This window comes from Hetaerina americana, unplaced genomic scaffold (genome assembly GCF_022747635.1).
Source record: "Hetaerina americana unplaced genomic scaffold, ioHetAmer1.1.p SCAF_10, whole genome shotgun sequence".
Classification (NCBI taxonomy): Eukaryota; Metazoa; Arthropoda; class Insecta; order Odonata; family Calopterygidae; genus Hetaerina; species Hetaerina americana.
In genome coordinates, this window is record NW_027286070.1 from 22,627,563 (window position 1) to 22,644,350 (window position 16,788).

Below are 16,788 nucleotides of genomic sequence, written 5' to 3' on the forward strand. Positions count from 1 at the left end.
TAATGCTATAAAGGGAATGGTGGTTGCGAAGTAAAAGTTTCTTCCTCGTTTCCGTTTTGGAAGTGATGCTGGGGAGTTGGTTCTTGCAAGGAAGTGCCTCACACCCAATCCGCATGGTGGTGAGTGAAAAGGCGGGGAGGGGGGATATTGGAGGGATGGCATTGAGAAGGGGTTCCGAAGTAGACAATGGGGGTGCCGCGCAGGAATGGGTGAAAGGGTGATCGCTAGAACGCCGTTAATTGCTGCAAGTATTTGAACAATGTCCCTCGTCTCCCCGAAGCAATTTTGTCTCCCTCCCTTTGTAAGATGGGCGGCGGTAGGGATAAGAGGACGACGCCGGGAAAAAGGGAGGTTCTGATGCGCTGCCTCTTATGCATGAAAACGGATCTCAAGATTTTCAGGGGGACTCAAGGATCTAGTGGCATGGCTTTACTAAAAATATGATGGCTGAAGATATCGTTACGCTCTTTAAAAATTCTATCAGATTCGTCTCAAATACCCTCTGCCAGATGTTTTCAACGCTTTTGTTTATTCTAACCTAAATCATGGGATACGTTCATAGAGCCTTACCTAAAGTCGCTCAAATCACATTTGTTTCTGATCAAAAGAAATATTAGAGTAATAGGAAAAACAAATGGTTACGAGCATTCTTTTTCTTTAATGACGAGTCCATGGTAGCATCCAATGAGGCAGTTATACATAAACCGTTGAGACCTTTTGCATGTGGAGTGATAATTAAACCTCAGTGAAAAATAAGTCTCATTTACGTGTACTGCCCAAAAATTTGGGATTACTGCCTAAGCCCGAAATGAACATGTTCAAATAAAGATTTTTGCTTATTGGGCGAATTTGGTATCCATTTTTAGTTAAAATGCGTAAACTTAGTCTTCCTTTTGAAGTCTGTAAAAATTGGCTGTCAAATTGTACGAAAATTGAATAAATAATTAGTTTTCATTTAATTTTGTCAATTTTTGGCATCTCTCATGCCTGCGACTCAATGCACGTTCAATTTAGCTTAGAATAAAGGATTAAAACACCAAAGAGCATGGTATTAAAAAATGATGAGATAAAAAAAGGACGAGTCTAACAATAAACAGTATGAAGTAATACATAACTATGAAACAGCTAAAGCGTTTGCAAGAAAAATATGTCTCCACGCGTTAATAGATTTACAAAATAAAAGATTGGGTGAATATTTGGACGATAATCCAAAAGCGTTTCGGTCATATGTACGAGAGGTTCAGGGAAAAAAAGTCGACAGTGCCATCCCTAAATAACAACGAGCAAAAACGTAACACCAATTTAAAAAAAGCTAACACATTAAAACAGTATTTTCAAAGCGTTTAGATAATCATTCACAGGAACAATGCAAGTCACCACCCAATCGCTCTCATGAACCTATGCCTGAAATTAAAATATCTTCTCTAAGGATCGAACGCGAACTTAAAGTCATCAGTCCAAACAAATCCCCATGCCCTGATCCAACCCCTACTCGTGTTTACAAAACGATGGCCTCAGAAATATCTCCTCTTCTGAAAATCATATTTGATAAATCCCTAAACAATCGCGCAGGACCCAAAGCCTGGAAAATAGCCAATGCCACTTCAATGTTTAAAAAAGGCAACAGAGTAAATCCGAGCAATTACGAACTCCCATCCATATCACGCAAATTTTTTCACATTTTTGTAAGTTCAATCATGAAATATCTCGATTCTCAGAATTTAATAACAAAAAACCAACACGGTTTCCGAAAGAGTGGATCTTACGAGACCCAACAGGCACTTTTCGTTCATGATACTTTGGTCTCGGGAGAAAATAATGTTCAGGTTGATGCTATACTTCTAGATTTTAAAAAGGCGTTCGAAAAAGTACCTCATAAAAGTTGCTCCAAAAGTTGGATAGCTATGGGATTGATAAATGTGTAATAGATTGGATTTAAAACTTTTTAACAGGCCGCGAGCAAAAGGTTGTAATAGAGGGGAATCATCGGACACAGTAAGCGTAACATAGAGTGCCCCACAAGGAAGTGTTATTGGCCCGCTATTGTTCCTTTTATACATTAATGACATCGGGTCTCAGGTTTACAGTAAACTTCGTCTATTTGCTGACGGTGCCGTAATATATACAGGGAAATATCCAGTCATGAAGAGAGAGTATCATTAGCTAACGACCTAAATGCAATTCAAAAGCGGTGCGAGACATGGGAGCTAGAATTAAAGTTGAATAAATACGTTTCGACAATTTTTTGGAGGAAAAGCACTTCACCAAAAAACACGTTATCCAGGAAACGAACATTATACACGTGGACTCGGTTAAATACTTGGGTTTAAGGATAACTACAGATATTTCCTGGGGAAAACAAATTCGTGAAATTTGCGGAATAGCTGATAAAAAGTTAGGATTCATAAAAAGAATACTTGGGATTTGTAATGAAAGGGTTAAGGAACTTTGTTATTTCACGTTGGTTAGGTCCCACCTAGAGTATGCTGCAAGTGTATGGAATCCTCATGAAGTAGGCTTAATTTTGTAACTAGAACGAGTGCAACGAAGAACAGCTAGGTTTGGGAAAAGTTGTCATGAACAAGGTAGCAGTGTCACGGCAATATTAAAAGAATTAGACTGGGAGCCACTAGTTAACCGTAGGCTTAAATACAGGTTTAATTTACTGCGCTAATTTGAGGCAGTTAACTTATCTGAGGATACATTCTAATGTCATTCTAATTCTAATATCTGACATGTTACTTACTATGGTAGATCAGATCACGAACGTAAAATCAGGGAGATTTATTGTAGAACGGATAGATTTCCACAGTAGTGTTTTTCCTCAAACCATTATAGATCATAATATACATGATAGCAATGGCGTAGGAAATAATTTGAATTGGTAGGGTGTATATCTGTCGATATCTTGAATGTTTCTACCTGCATGTTATTCTTTTTATTTAATACACCCACATTTTAATAGTACAGCATGGTTTTAATGTACGTATCCTGTTATTGAATTAAATATTGTAAAGTAATAGCGCATGAACTACCTGATATTTGTGTAGATGTAACATTTGGTTTTATTCTAGTATACGGGCGGTGACCTAACGCCCACGCCACACGCCCTTGCGGCTTGCGGGGTATTGTGTAAATGTAGATGTAGCTGATGGTAGCCTCAGTTGAGGTCTTCCTTTAAGGTTACCTAACGCCCCCAGTCCAGGAGTTATCCTCTATTTTCTGCTTCCCTTGGTCACAGTTATATTTGGGGCCAGGAAACTATATCATTATTAAGAGTTTTCCATTGAAGCCAAATCCTTCCCGAAGTATGCTTCCTCTATATATTCACCGAATTTACAAGGATAAAAGTTGTGCTTCGAGTAAACTTTTCCAGGGCAAAATTTAACGTAATCTGAGACATTTTTTTATACTTCTCCTACCCCAAAAGGGTATGGTGTGAAGGGTATGTACGAGATAGTCGACACCAGGTTGTTTTTCGAATCGAAAGGGAAAATGGTCGTTATTCCAGCCCGCAGTGATTCTCTGCGATCACTGGAATCTTAAGTCATTTAGAATAAGTATATTCATTTATGTTTTATTCTAATTCTCTATTTTTTTCAACAACGCAGAATTCCTGTGAATTTCGATGGCAGTACTGTTTCATGATGTTAACTGAGCTAATTAGTAATGTCTGCGGTATGAAAGGTATCTTTTGCGCCCATTCTCACCCACCATTATTCACTCTTCAAAATGATCTTCATCTACATAATACCCCGCAAGCCGCTGCAAGGGCGTGTGGCGGGGTGTCCACCCGTAAAAAGGAACAAAACCACATGCAAAATCAACACAGACATGCAAAAATATACCCACAGAGGCGTATAAATTCATGCAAAAACCCTTTCATCCTACACGCATGCAAATACATACACTATCATCTAACAAATAATTGCACCTTAGTATGTAGTATGCAATTTATCCAATAACATGCATGCTAGAATTTGACAAGTATGAAGCAAAATTCCACTACCACATGGACAGGCAACATACAATGATCTCCTCCCCCAAGGACACATACTATAGTGGACGTACTTATGCCACTATACATGGCATATATGCTTTAGAGTACCGAGAGCACTATGCGATTCTTAAAATGGTGATTGATATTTCAACATTGATATACCACGCCAAAAATCACCATCTTGTCAGCAATAGTCGATAAATATCTTTCTTAGCTTCATCTAACAAGACACACCCTATCACTACATCAACCTTTTCTTCACTTCCATTTTCACTTCATCAGATTCACTCAACGAATTATTTTGCCAACGTATTAGCATTGTAGCCAGCATTAACTATTCTTGTGTCTAGCCAAGAAAATTCCGCCAACTTGAAAGATATAGAATGGCATGGATGAAAATGTCTTGATGGTCACAGATAATCGGCGACCAGAGCCAATCCAGTCAACTTTATTCCTACGCATGATTAATCGTCAATTTTGATTTTCTCCAATCAAAGTGAGGACATAACTAAAGATAAATTCAATTCCTCCGCCATTATCCCTCTTGATTGATCCAAACGGCCATAAATAATGACGCATTTGAATACGCAATACCCACTTTCCCAAGCGATAACTTTCACATTGCATTTTCCTGTCATCCACGTGTGTCCTCTCAGCCTCGCTCCCTCCCAACCCGTTCCTTTCAGCAGTTCCCACCCTTTAATCCCCATAACGACCGTCGCACAACCTGCTTACTCACTGCAACCCCATCCTCTGCCTCCACTGCCCCTCCTCGCAAACCTTTCCCCATCCCTGTGCACACCCTCACGACCCCTACCCCGTAAATCCCTTCTCCTCCACGTCTCAAAAGACGTTCCCAAATTTCACCGGACTATTACTCACTTTCGCACCAATTGCCATTGAGGTTCTCGTTTCGGGGGAGGGGGGGCTCCAGGGAGTCCATTACTCCCATGAATAATTAGTTTAGGGTTTCAACGAATGGTGAGCACTCTTGTAACTTTTGAGCACCACGCTCACAGGGGAATCAAATAACCGAAGGACTAGCAGCTCCGCTGTGAGGCACGGAGGAAGGAAAGCAAGAAGCCATCTCCGGGACGGATGTCGCGCGCTGTGAGAGCTGCGAGCGCGACGACTGGAAATCACGCGATAGATATTTCACCGACTAAAAATAACTCGAGGGAGCTGTTGGAGGTGAATATGCACATTATTTTACACCCTGAAAGATGACAGACTGCCCTTGAAGTGTTTTCCACACAGAACTCGAGTGGGTCCACTGGACTTTTTTTTAATGGGACGCACTTAAGCGAGTTGTGTACAAAGCGTTTCGAAGATATGTCTTTCGTAAAGCACGTTAAACAGTGACGCTTCTTGGATATATTCCTCATGAGCTTAAGTCTCGTGGACACCCTTCTGGAAAAATCACAGCAGCCGCTAAGCAGCACAGATAGCAAGTAATCTGCTATGAGAGAGCTAAGACGAGGAAATTATCAAAGCATATTCGCACTAACATTATAACTTACGCAGCCTAGTGGTCTTTGATCTCACATATTTCTTCAATGTTATACGGCGTATTTTCTACGAAAATATTTGCTAAATTCTAATGAAAAATTTTTTTACCCCTCAAGGTTTACTGGTTATTTGATTACGGCCAAATGAAAACCCTTAATTACGGGCACATCTGGAAAATATTGACCACCTAGGGGCACGTGGCTTAAAGAATGTCACAAGCTGTGATATCAGGCAGAGCAAAAATATTTATCAAAACAATTTTGCTCTGCCCGCCAAAAACATTTATCACTCCGCGTACGCCTAAATGACGATCTCTTAAAGGATGGAATGCAGAAACAATGGTTAATTTTTAACTAAGTTTTATTTCGTAATCCAAGAACAGTACTACTCGTACTCATTACTCAACCGTAGTGGGAGAGGCATAGATTAGAATCAACGCGGAGAAATAACTATGGCCTGTGAAAGTGATTTCTTTAATTTAATGACACGATAGATTCCGCCCAAGGGAGAAAACTTAATTGTTTGTTAGATTCCACGAATTTCCCTACCCACTCCACCTATTTTAAAATATAACAGACGGTGAAAACGTTTCATTTGTTTCAATTTTTGACCAAAATAACTAATTATTATTTTTTGATAATTAATATCACAATTTGACGAATTATTAAGAAAGATCATAGAGAAATTCAAAATCTATATCAATGTACATCTGCTTGGAACCCTGCAAGTCATCACTAGGGTGTGCGGCAAGGAGCGAATACATACTCGGCAATGAACATTAATATCTTTACAATATATATATTTTTTTTAATTGATCAAATTTTGTAGATTACTACAGGTATATGCACAATAAATAAGATCTACTTCTCTATGCATACGAAATGGGCTCTGGGTAGCAACAAGTCAAATAACTAACGCTAGATGAGATAATGACAGCATACTAGGCCACTAACAATGAAATACAAATATGCTAGTACTTTATCCCCTCAGTTTGGTCGAATATAGTATGTAGTTATTTTGATCTCTTATCGTTCGTGGGAAAATGTTATATTAAATTTATCTGTCCTACTTAAATATCCTAACGCTAAGAATTTACCTACGCAAATTTTACTGCAGACGAAATATTTATTTGAAAAATTACACTCGAAAATCAATTGGTTAGTATTAACGAATTTTGAGCCTAAAGAAGCTCATGAGTGACTCATAGTAATGGTACGAAGTCACATTAAATAAGTCACGGAGTTTCAAACAAGACATCGGCCTTCATTGCCGAAATGCATGCGCAACACATCACAGACAAAATCACGTCAGGACCCCTGCCGCAAATGGTAATGGAAGTGAAGTTATGTAAAGCGAGAAGGTTTAAACTTGGGAGGCCCAGATATCAAGTGATATTCCTTTAATTTTTATTTATATTCCATAAACGATTGATTAATTTGTCCGCAATTACGAGATGACGGAACTACTAATCAATTTTCACCTGCTGTCTTGAATATTGTGCCCAATTAATTATCACCACTGAGTTGAAAAAATGAAACCGTTGAATGAATCTGTTCAAATAATATTTTAACGTCCAAAAAGTGTGCATTTAGCACAAAATGAAAAAGAAAACTTCAATAGTCGGTGTGAGATAGGATCGCCACATAAAAAGTAGTTGTTTGACGTCGCATAAGACTCGCTCGGGAAACGAAGAGAAACTGCACAACGAATTGCATGCACGCTGGAAAACACGCCCTTTACCCTGCCCGCCCAGGCCCTCCTCCCTATCCCGACCACCTCCCACCCCGAAGGACGGGTGTCTCATAAACTAATCCTCGGAAACATAAAAACAATCAGGAGAGCGTGCAAGTGAAACCGTTTTAAATCAGCCGCGGGCAGGATTCGCGCTGGAACGGCCAGGGAGCTGGGACCACCACCACCGCGGGCGGAACAAAAGAAGGCAACAAAACGGATGGAATGAGCACGAGAGAGAGGGAGAGAGAGAGACGGAGAGAGAGAGACGGAAGGAGGAAGGAGTTTGCTTGCCTTTGAATCCCTCCTCTGGCTCGGCGCCTTTCTCGAAGTCTCCCAGCAGCATCGGGTCTTCCCACGGCTCATCGGCCTGCGGAGGAAAAAGAGAGAGAGAACGGTTAAAATGGCGACGGATGAATGCAAGCGTGCTTGATGCACTTTTGAGGAAGGCAAAATGGAGGCGAATGAATGATCAATCAATTAAATGCACCGCGGAGGGAGACTCGCCCTCGTGAACGCGGGAAGGGGGAAGTGGTGTGTTAGGTGAAGAGGGTGCAGTGCGGAGTGGGGTGGGGTGGAGAGCGGGGGAGAGGATTTACGACTCGACGGTCTCGTTCGAAAGGATTAATCTCGGTCTCCTTGACGGCTTCCGTCAAATAAGAAATGCGATATGACGTTCATTTGAGCGATGATTGATTGTAAACATCGCGGGAAGCGTCCGCGGCTTAATAAGATGGCCTCGCGGGGTGAGCGGGAGGTACAACGACGGGGGAGCAAGAGGGAGTTAATATCCGAAAGAGCACGATCGACAGCGAGCGATAAGGTTTAGAACCTTTAAGACATTTTCTGGGAAGACTCCGTCTGACGCAAATTGCCAACAGGAAATGGTAAACGAGAACAAGCTCGTTGATGGCAACACAATTCTCGGGCCTTCTCCTGCCCTCTCCACAACTATTACCCCCCATCAGCCAGCCGCCCCCACGCACTCTTCAATCGCCTCGGGTCTGTTTATGTTCCGCGCTAACGAGCTTCCTTTCATAATGGAGAGACCACAACAAAATCGATTCCGATCAATTTCACAATGCAGAGAGAGGGGAGCGAACGAAATGAAAAAAAAACAATGGGAGGCTCATTGCTCGAACAGCTCGACTGCCACAGTTGAGCTAAATAATGAACTTGTTGATCGAAAACCTTTCTTTTGGGTTCGCGAAACAAGTGTCAACAAAAAAACAAGGAAGGTAAGGGATCCATTTTTTAAATCTGTTGTTTTTATTTAAGTAGCAGTTTTCTATATTGCACGGCAAAAGTAAAATTAGATATATTTCCATATTTCATTATGACACAGAAAAAGAACCCAGTCCAATTTTTCTTTTATTGTTGAAAATACTTGATATTTAATTGAAAACTCATTACAATAATTAATAAACAACTATTAACTTAAAGGCTACCTTGGTTTTACAATTCTTAAATATTTGAAGAATGACCTGTGATTCAGCAGTTTAAGCAATATTTTGGTACAATCCAAAAACCTATAAGCATATCCATAGATTAGCCACAATAAAGCTGGTTTAGCTATATAATTTCAATCCTTAAAAATTGATTTAATTCCAATATAATACTAATTACTTCTTTCACTCATTTCATACCTGAAACAATTAATGAAAATTGGAAAAGATTTAGCGAACTAAATTTTTATTAAGGATTGATGTTTTACTTGTGACTGTCATTACTTCCTTTTAAACAATTAGAACGTCATGTACGGCTTTATGACTTTGAAAGGACACTCCACATTCTTAAAAAAAATAATATACTTATTTTGATCTTTCTGTGGACACAATAAGAGCGTTACAAAGGAATTTGCATTTTGATTCTCATTAACCCTTCCTTAACCTTCCTCAAGCATCCCTTCCGTCTACGGGATTATTCGAACCTCCAATGGTCCCGCTAATTCCGTAGCCTCGCCGTTTGCATTCCAATACTTCTCCCGAAGTAATTTATTTCATCCTTACCCCCAATGGCCGAACGCGAGAAATCATCCATTTTAGACCTCAAGCCGACGCATACACGCAAGCAATCATCACGCTTTTTTTCAGCCGAATCGGCGACGAGGCTCTGTCGCTCCAATACAGATCGTCGTTGATAAATCAATCGGGGAAGACGCGGACGAGGGAAAGAATTCAGGGACAATGATTATTAGCCCCACAATGCCTTTTGTGGATGGAAAATGAGCGCGCGAGCGGAGAAAAGGAGGTGGGCGGTGTTGAAGGTTGAGGGGGGGGGGGGGACAGCATAAGCTGACCGCTCGCGAGAAGATTCCTTCTCCGGGCAAAGAAGAATAACCCGCGGGGAGGTCGTGGGGAGGACGGGTGGGAGTGAATGCGTGGGCCAGGCGGCTGTAATGATGCGTACCCGGGGTATGATCCACGTGGCATGACGGAATCCGTGAGGTCCACGGGGAAGAAATAGATTCGGGGGAGATGTTGATAGGTGGAGGGAGGAGAGGGACATGTACCGCGTCTGCAAGCCCATTCCATTCTCGGACCTTTTCGCATTCCAATCCGTCTCAAAGTGGACAAGAAAATCGCAAGCGAGGGGGACAGATCTCATCATAGAGATAAGAGCCCTTAGTCGCACTGCCTCTCCTTCCCAGCTCACTCCCCCTCGGGGAAGGAGGCTGTCGGACGGGATGCAGCCAGCCATATGCCGAGTGTCGGGCCTTTCCGGAATGTAAACCCATGGGAACTCGAAATATCAATTCCGGAATCATATTTTAAAGGAGGATTTTTTTGGAATAACATCATCATCAGGCATCAATCTATGATTGGTTCAAAGAAGTTATTCACTTAATTCTCCAGAGTCATACAATTTATCTCTTCAAGTCCTCCAACGACTTAAATTTGGCAAGTATACAAGAAATTTTTGACGACTGATTAGTATAACCATTACACACTCATGGACGTATTGGGATAACTGTGCAGATGACTGAAGAGAGGCATGCGGTATGCAACCAGTGCAGAATAATATTATTTTAATGCAAGAAAAGCACTAATTCACTATCCAAAGTTGACTCAATCTCGAGGTTCTAACCTACTCAACTCAATTTCAAACCTCTGTAGCAATTCAAGTAGCGTTTCACTGTTCATAATAACTGAAGCGCTTATATCGGAGTCTTATCCGACCCATACAAGCCCGAAGAAAAAACACTACGATCCAAATAGCATTCGGGACAAAGAAAAATAAAAGCTAGGAGCCGATCCCAACTGGGTCGCTTCGAAATAAAGCTTCACCAGGAAGTCTTAATAACAAAAAGGTCAATGCTTTGGCCATTTGCCAATAATGTTTCATAGCTATAGGTTCTCCAAAGTCCTTCGCAAAAAAAAAGTTCCTATTGCTCAAACTGCGGAGGGGAGAATATTCGGGAATCTGAAGAATTTATTTTTTACTAGCACACAATAAATAATAGGTAATAACACAGCGCTTTTTCATGCAATACTATAGTTTTTCATTCGAGTTTCAAAGGGAAGAATCCACATTTACCCCATCACTTAAGTGTCCTTTGGACAGTGTAAAACTACAACCATTTGCTGAAGTCCCGAAAACTGTTTGAATCTTACGTGTTGCCGATGAATACCATGTAACCAATTAGATTGGGCGAGGCGCCTACCTTGTGACGTACTACTCTCGCTATTCAAGCGTATACGCCTTTAAATCAATTCGATTATAACAAATATTTCGTAGATGAGCGATCTCCAAAGCATTCAGCAATCGTCTTCCACGCCGATTAGCAAGACACACTGCGAGTTTTAACAAAGGCAGCATCGTGGAGGACTGTTAACTCAGAACAGCCGTAATGGCGTGGCATATCACGTGGTCGATGCGTCTCAAATCAAAAGTGGTCGCTGATTGGCCAGAAAAACGCTCCACGCGAATTATAAATTATGATTTTTAGGAGCGGTTTTGCATGCAAACTATTACAGCAAATGATTCTCCTCCTACAACAGGGCTCTTGTGTGCAGATGTGGGATGTGAATCTTTAAAAAAGTCATACAATGCGTAACGGAATTTGTCCAGACGGCCATTCTCCCTTCCGTAACTCATGAGGGATGTATAAGCACATGAATCGACGTGAATATCTTAACGAAGATGCTTTTGAGGTCCCATTGTGACAATATTAGACGAAAAATAGTACCTAAATCCGCAATCTTTTTACGAGATACTTCTCCTTAGAGTGACGAGGGAGGCTTTTGTGCTAATTATCTAATCGGAACTAACGTTTTAATATACTTATTTTTCCATTATACCTTCGCGTATCTGATATTTTTTCTTTAGATTTTTCACTATTATCTTCTTTAACATCAAAAGACAAGTTCACAAATAAAATGGCTTTTATGAGTAATTACTTCATCGTACTACATATATGTCGTTGTTCGACCCTTTACTGGATAGCCCGGGTTTGAAAACAGGTGACTTAGTATATCCCCTCATCTTCACTCAAGCTTCATGTACGTGGTTTTCGGGCATTACATCTTCCTGGAAAGCAGCAGCCGTCAAAGGTAAAGGAATTCTCGGCCATATCCCTTGATGAGTGAATTTTACACGCCGTTTGGCACGATGACCAAAACCTATCTAGACAAACTTTGGATTCATCACTGTGGTTCGTTTTAAGTGAATATACATGCATAGGGTTCTTCATTTTTCCACTTCGCATGGTCAAATCAAGAAAAAAGACGAAATTGTCAGTCAAAAGACTTTTTGATGAGAGGGCAACAACTCAGGTGTCTCATTCATCATTGCGTATGACGACAGGAATGTTATGCAATGGTCAGGGCAATAGTTCGGTGAATATATTTCCCCTAGGACGTACTAGGGTTTGTCAAATGAAAACCGAACACCCGGTACAACGTGAGAATGGAATGATTTTGTACCGAGGGTCTAAACGGACCGTCAGTTGTCACTAGGTAGTTCCCCTACCTCAGCGATGGCAGTATCGATACGTAACAACAGTATTGCCAACTTCCGCGCGGACTGCGTGTTCTGGCGGGTTGGGTTTACATCTGAATGGCCCTCATACGAGGGAAAGATTTCAAAATGGGAAATATGTATTGCGTACTTTCTAGATGATGCCATTCTTCAGTTCGGCCTAAATTTCGTACCCTTTGATCAATTGGCACACACACATATTATAAAAGCACAACAATTTAATTCAAGATATGGTCAATTAAAAGTGCACTTAACGTGAGTCGACTAAATTCGATCATCCACCGAATTCTATAGGAGTTCCTTCAGATACCGATATTCTCCATATTTCACATAGTAGTGGTAAATAAAGAGCGACATGAGACAACGCGTATGGACTTGTTACAGGAGCGATGGGCAGATACACCATTCGATCGAAGGCCGTGGAAGGAAAAAGGCAATTGTCATTCCGCCATAGCCATCAACCCCAAGATTGTTTCCAAACGCGAGGGTAGAGCTAGCCTCATGCTTAGCCCAGCATCGCGTGAAATCATGCCTGCAAAGAAGTTGGATCATTTCCTTCCCCTCCACTGCCTGTGGTTTCCCAGACAAATCTAATGACCGCAAAAATCACACAGCTCGGGTTTTGTCGAGTGCACTAGAAGATATCACCTGAATTTGATCCCAGCAGTCTCCGTTGCGAGTGCTCAGCCGATTGAGCCAAAACTCCACGCCACACACAAAATGTTAAAAACAGACTTTCGTAGGAGATATCGCTCGGTGAAATACAACGAGTGGAGGTGAATAATAATATCGTTCGAAAATTAACAATTATTCTTAATTAGAGGTTTTGAACCAATTATCTATAAGTGCAATACAATTCTATACTAAAAATGAATACAAATGGCGAGGGATATGCCTAGAAAATTGATGTTTTGTTGTCTAAAGAAACAAAAGTGGCATTCCTATAAAAGTGTACTACTCTCCACTTTAACGCATGGAGGCGAAACTTGGGTATGCTAAAGTACGTAAAAATGGCGTGTATGAGATAGATTTGTGGTACTACTGTAGGAAAAAAGATGCGGAATGAATGGGTAATGGAAGAATGAAGTTTGGAAGCACAGGAAACAGATTAGCATGAAAGAAGTGTGCTCCGCTGGTTGAGAGGTTGGATGTGTGTCTAAAGACCAAACAGACTTAGAGGAGAATGAATTATTTGCGAGGAAGGTGCAGACCGAGAAAGCCATGAGTGAGTGTGGTCTCTAAGGACTTACAATATGAGAAATAATAATGAGAGTCTCGGGAGAAACAAAGAATACATGAAAAAATGTCTGAATATGATAGAGGCGAAAAAGGTAAGCAAGGACAGGGCAGCATGAAAAAAATTAGTAAAAGGGAGCAAGTTTTCAGTAATAACTTCAAATGAGGTTTTTTTTGCTTTGCCTGGTCCGAAATGGAACGGCGCGAAGGGCATGTATGGACGTATGCACGAATGCTTCATACATTGCCATCCTTCAAAAACCACAATTTCCCAATAAAAACGGCAAAATGGACCAAAGACCTTATTTTCTTTGCTTGCACTAAAAGCCCACACTTTTTGCGGAATGCCATAATTTCCCGTAGCTCCCTCCCTCCGACTTGCCGCAATTGGACAACTTGGATCGCCAAAGAAAAACAGGGTCTCAAAACCCCAAGGTTTTTCACCTTCCCAGAACTCCCTCCGCGTCAACTGCTCTCATCGCCATCCATCTTTCAACACGTTTGCACTTGTTCCATTCGCTCCCCTGAGATCGATTTCCACCCTAACACCATACGGAGGATGTCATTCGCCTGGAATCATCTTTCGTCACGTTAATGTTTCCCGCCATGTTTTCTTACGCTTATTCTAGAATTCTTCAAACTACTGTTGAAAACGTATTTTTCTCTAATGCCCCTGGTTAATAAAATTAAATGTAATTTAAATGAAGTTTGATCGACCCCAATTCATGAAACTCCATCGGTTAACAAGACTGCGTGGACCGTTTTCACCTCCAAGGGTTTTGTCCGACGAATTTTATTTTTTTCACGAGTTTACATCACGTATATGAACAGTTTATTAAAGTTTGGAAGCCATTGCAGACGATACTACGACATTACAAAACACCAACCACCTTCGCCTTAATTGAAAATAATCTGTTTTAAATAGGACAACTTTTGAATAGGGTGAAAAATACTGTCCACATCTGTATATATACGCTTAAAATCGAGAATATAGTCAACTTGGTTCAGACAGATTTAATAAAAAAAGTGCTCATGCATGCGGGAGTTAAAAATTAATCACTGGAGAAGAAGACGCATGTTATATGGTCACAGAGTCAATTACATTTCAGTGTGTGGTCTCCAGGAAGTGAATAGGAATGAAATAAACGGAGAAGGGGTCAAAAATGCGGGCTACCCGAAATTCCGACGCAAACACGGGGGAGGAAAGGGATGAGTCGTCCGGGGGGGAGAATGGAGACGCGAACAGATGACGGACTCCTCGGGATTGAGTCGTAGCCGAGCGGACCAAAGGGAGAAGGGGGAGAGAGAGAGCGATGTTTGGGTGTTAGGGGAACGAGGGAGGTGAGGATGGTTTTTGAACGAGTGCGGGTGGTCGCGGGCCCCAATGCGGGGAACATACGAAGGGTGCGCGCGACCACGCGGTGGTTTACATACACACGCGAGGGAGGGAGTGAATATGGGGAAGCAGATTATTATGCCCGCTTCGGTGAGCGGGTGGATGGGGGAAGCGGTTGCCTCATGTGAGGAGGCAACGGGAACACGGGGGGGGGGGAATGGGGGGGGGAGCGACGTCGACGAGCGAAGAGATGCAGGTGGCAGCGGGGGGGGGGGAGGGAGAGAAAGGGCGTCCCGATTGCCTTCCCCGGGAGAGAGAGAGAGGGAAGAAAGCGTCCCCATTCCATACTTCGGGGCGTTTCATTCTCGCGGACGTAAATTTCCGAAGTTTGGACGGGGTTATGCCCCCGGAACGCCAATCATACGTGCCCCGATGCCGGGATTCCCTTCGGCTCGGCGACAAAAGGGGGGAAAGCAACATTTGCTGCGGGAACGTGTTCCACGCCGCTGGAACAAGGATGTGCGCAGGAAACTTGTGGCGAAATTTGCGGCGCTCGCACCTCCTGCCGGGACGGAATATATCGCGTCACGTTATGAAGCCATCAACATCGAGATGCGCGTCAGAATGACCGATCCATAAAATTGGCAACAAATTCCGTGAGACATGCAGGAAGTGTACCGAGAAAAGACATGAAGAGCTGAAAAATATCGCGACAGACGTGAAGAGCACGAAAAGCACATCCAAAACCAAAAGTATTAACAATGAGAACGTAATTCATACGCCAAGGTTCTGTAGTTTTTCGATCAATGATTACCCAGTATGGCTCGAGATGGTGCGGGGGCCAACGTACTGGCTTCCCACCCAGAGGGCCCGGGTTCAAATCCCGGCGGTGCTGAATATTTTTCAGAGGTATCTCGATCCCTACTTGAGATGCTTTGTGGAGGGCACTTTGAGTGAGTACGCCGTCCGTCGGATGGGACGTTAAACTGCGGACCCCTTGGCGCCTTTCGTAAAGAGTAGGCTAATGCCGGGTTTCTCTCCACCCTTCATCATTTCCTGTCCATCCTCTATGGCGCAAATGACCTCGGTAGTCGGTCGCCTCCCCTAAAAACTACTAATACTACTACCCCAGTATGGCTTCCATTCCTGTTCTCTTTCAGCCTGGGTCTATTATATTCGGCGTTTGACTATGAAGCCGAATTTTCAATCAAAACAAATGGCTTCAGAAGATAGGTAATCAAGGCCATTTTTACATGTAAATTATTGTGAACGTCTTCTCTTGGACGCTCATGAATTATTCATCCGTAGATTAAGACCATTTGAAAGTCGATTTAAATTCGCATTATCAATACTGTTAATTTCATATAAAATGCCTAAGTTTTACAGTTGTACTTGGATTTCTCCTCACAATAATGACATAAATATTATTGTAAGACACTTTTTATAACTCATCACTTATATCTTTTACTTTTGATGTTTTGCCAAATAATTTCCACAAATTTCTACCCGCAGATATTCGCAATAAAGCCTTTCCTTTACTTAAAAGTCTAAGCGTAATTACGATTTTACTGTATTCCTTAGCAGGGTTAGAGAAAAATTCAAACCACAGTATTTAACGAGGGAAGCAGTGCCAACACCGCGATGAAGGAGGAGGAAGAGTATTGCTACTCCTTAACGTACGGCACGCAATGGACACTCTGCGGCGAGGATAACTTTTGTCGCCTCTTTTCCCATATGATGCGTCTTGAAGGTTTGGAAGCATTAAAAAGAACCATCCGTGTCGATCCATTCAAAAGAGAGAATGGTTGGAGAAAAGAGAGGGAGGGAAGCGAGTCGAATGTGAGACGGATGCTATACGCACGGAGGAAAGCGGGAGTCAAGGGAAAGATTAAAAATAAGAATTATGGAAGGGAGTCTGGTGGGAGGGGGTGTCGGGAATAGGGGGGAGGAGAGGTTCCATGGGTTGGGGAGGCATTTGGGGAGGGAGCGGAGAAGT

The 16,788-nt window shown here is 42.0% G+C and overlaps 1 protein-coding gene across 1 annotated transcript in view; it reads right to left on the reverse strand.

Annotated features, from left to right (window-relative positions):
• LOC139700015 (ubiquitin carboxyl-terminal hydrolase 48-like) overlaps nt 1–16,788 on the reverse strand; it is a 457,328-nt gene that overhangs the window by 10,857 nt on the left and 429,683 nt on the right. Inside the window, exon 18 of the mRNA XM_071598444.1 lies at nt 7,535–7,610. Within this exon, the coding sequence (XP_071454545.1) occupies nt 7,535–7,610 (76 nt within the window). The remainder of the gene's footprint in view (nt 1–7,534; nt 7,611–16,788) is intronic.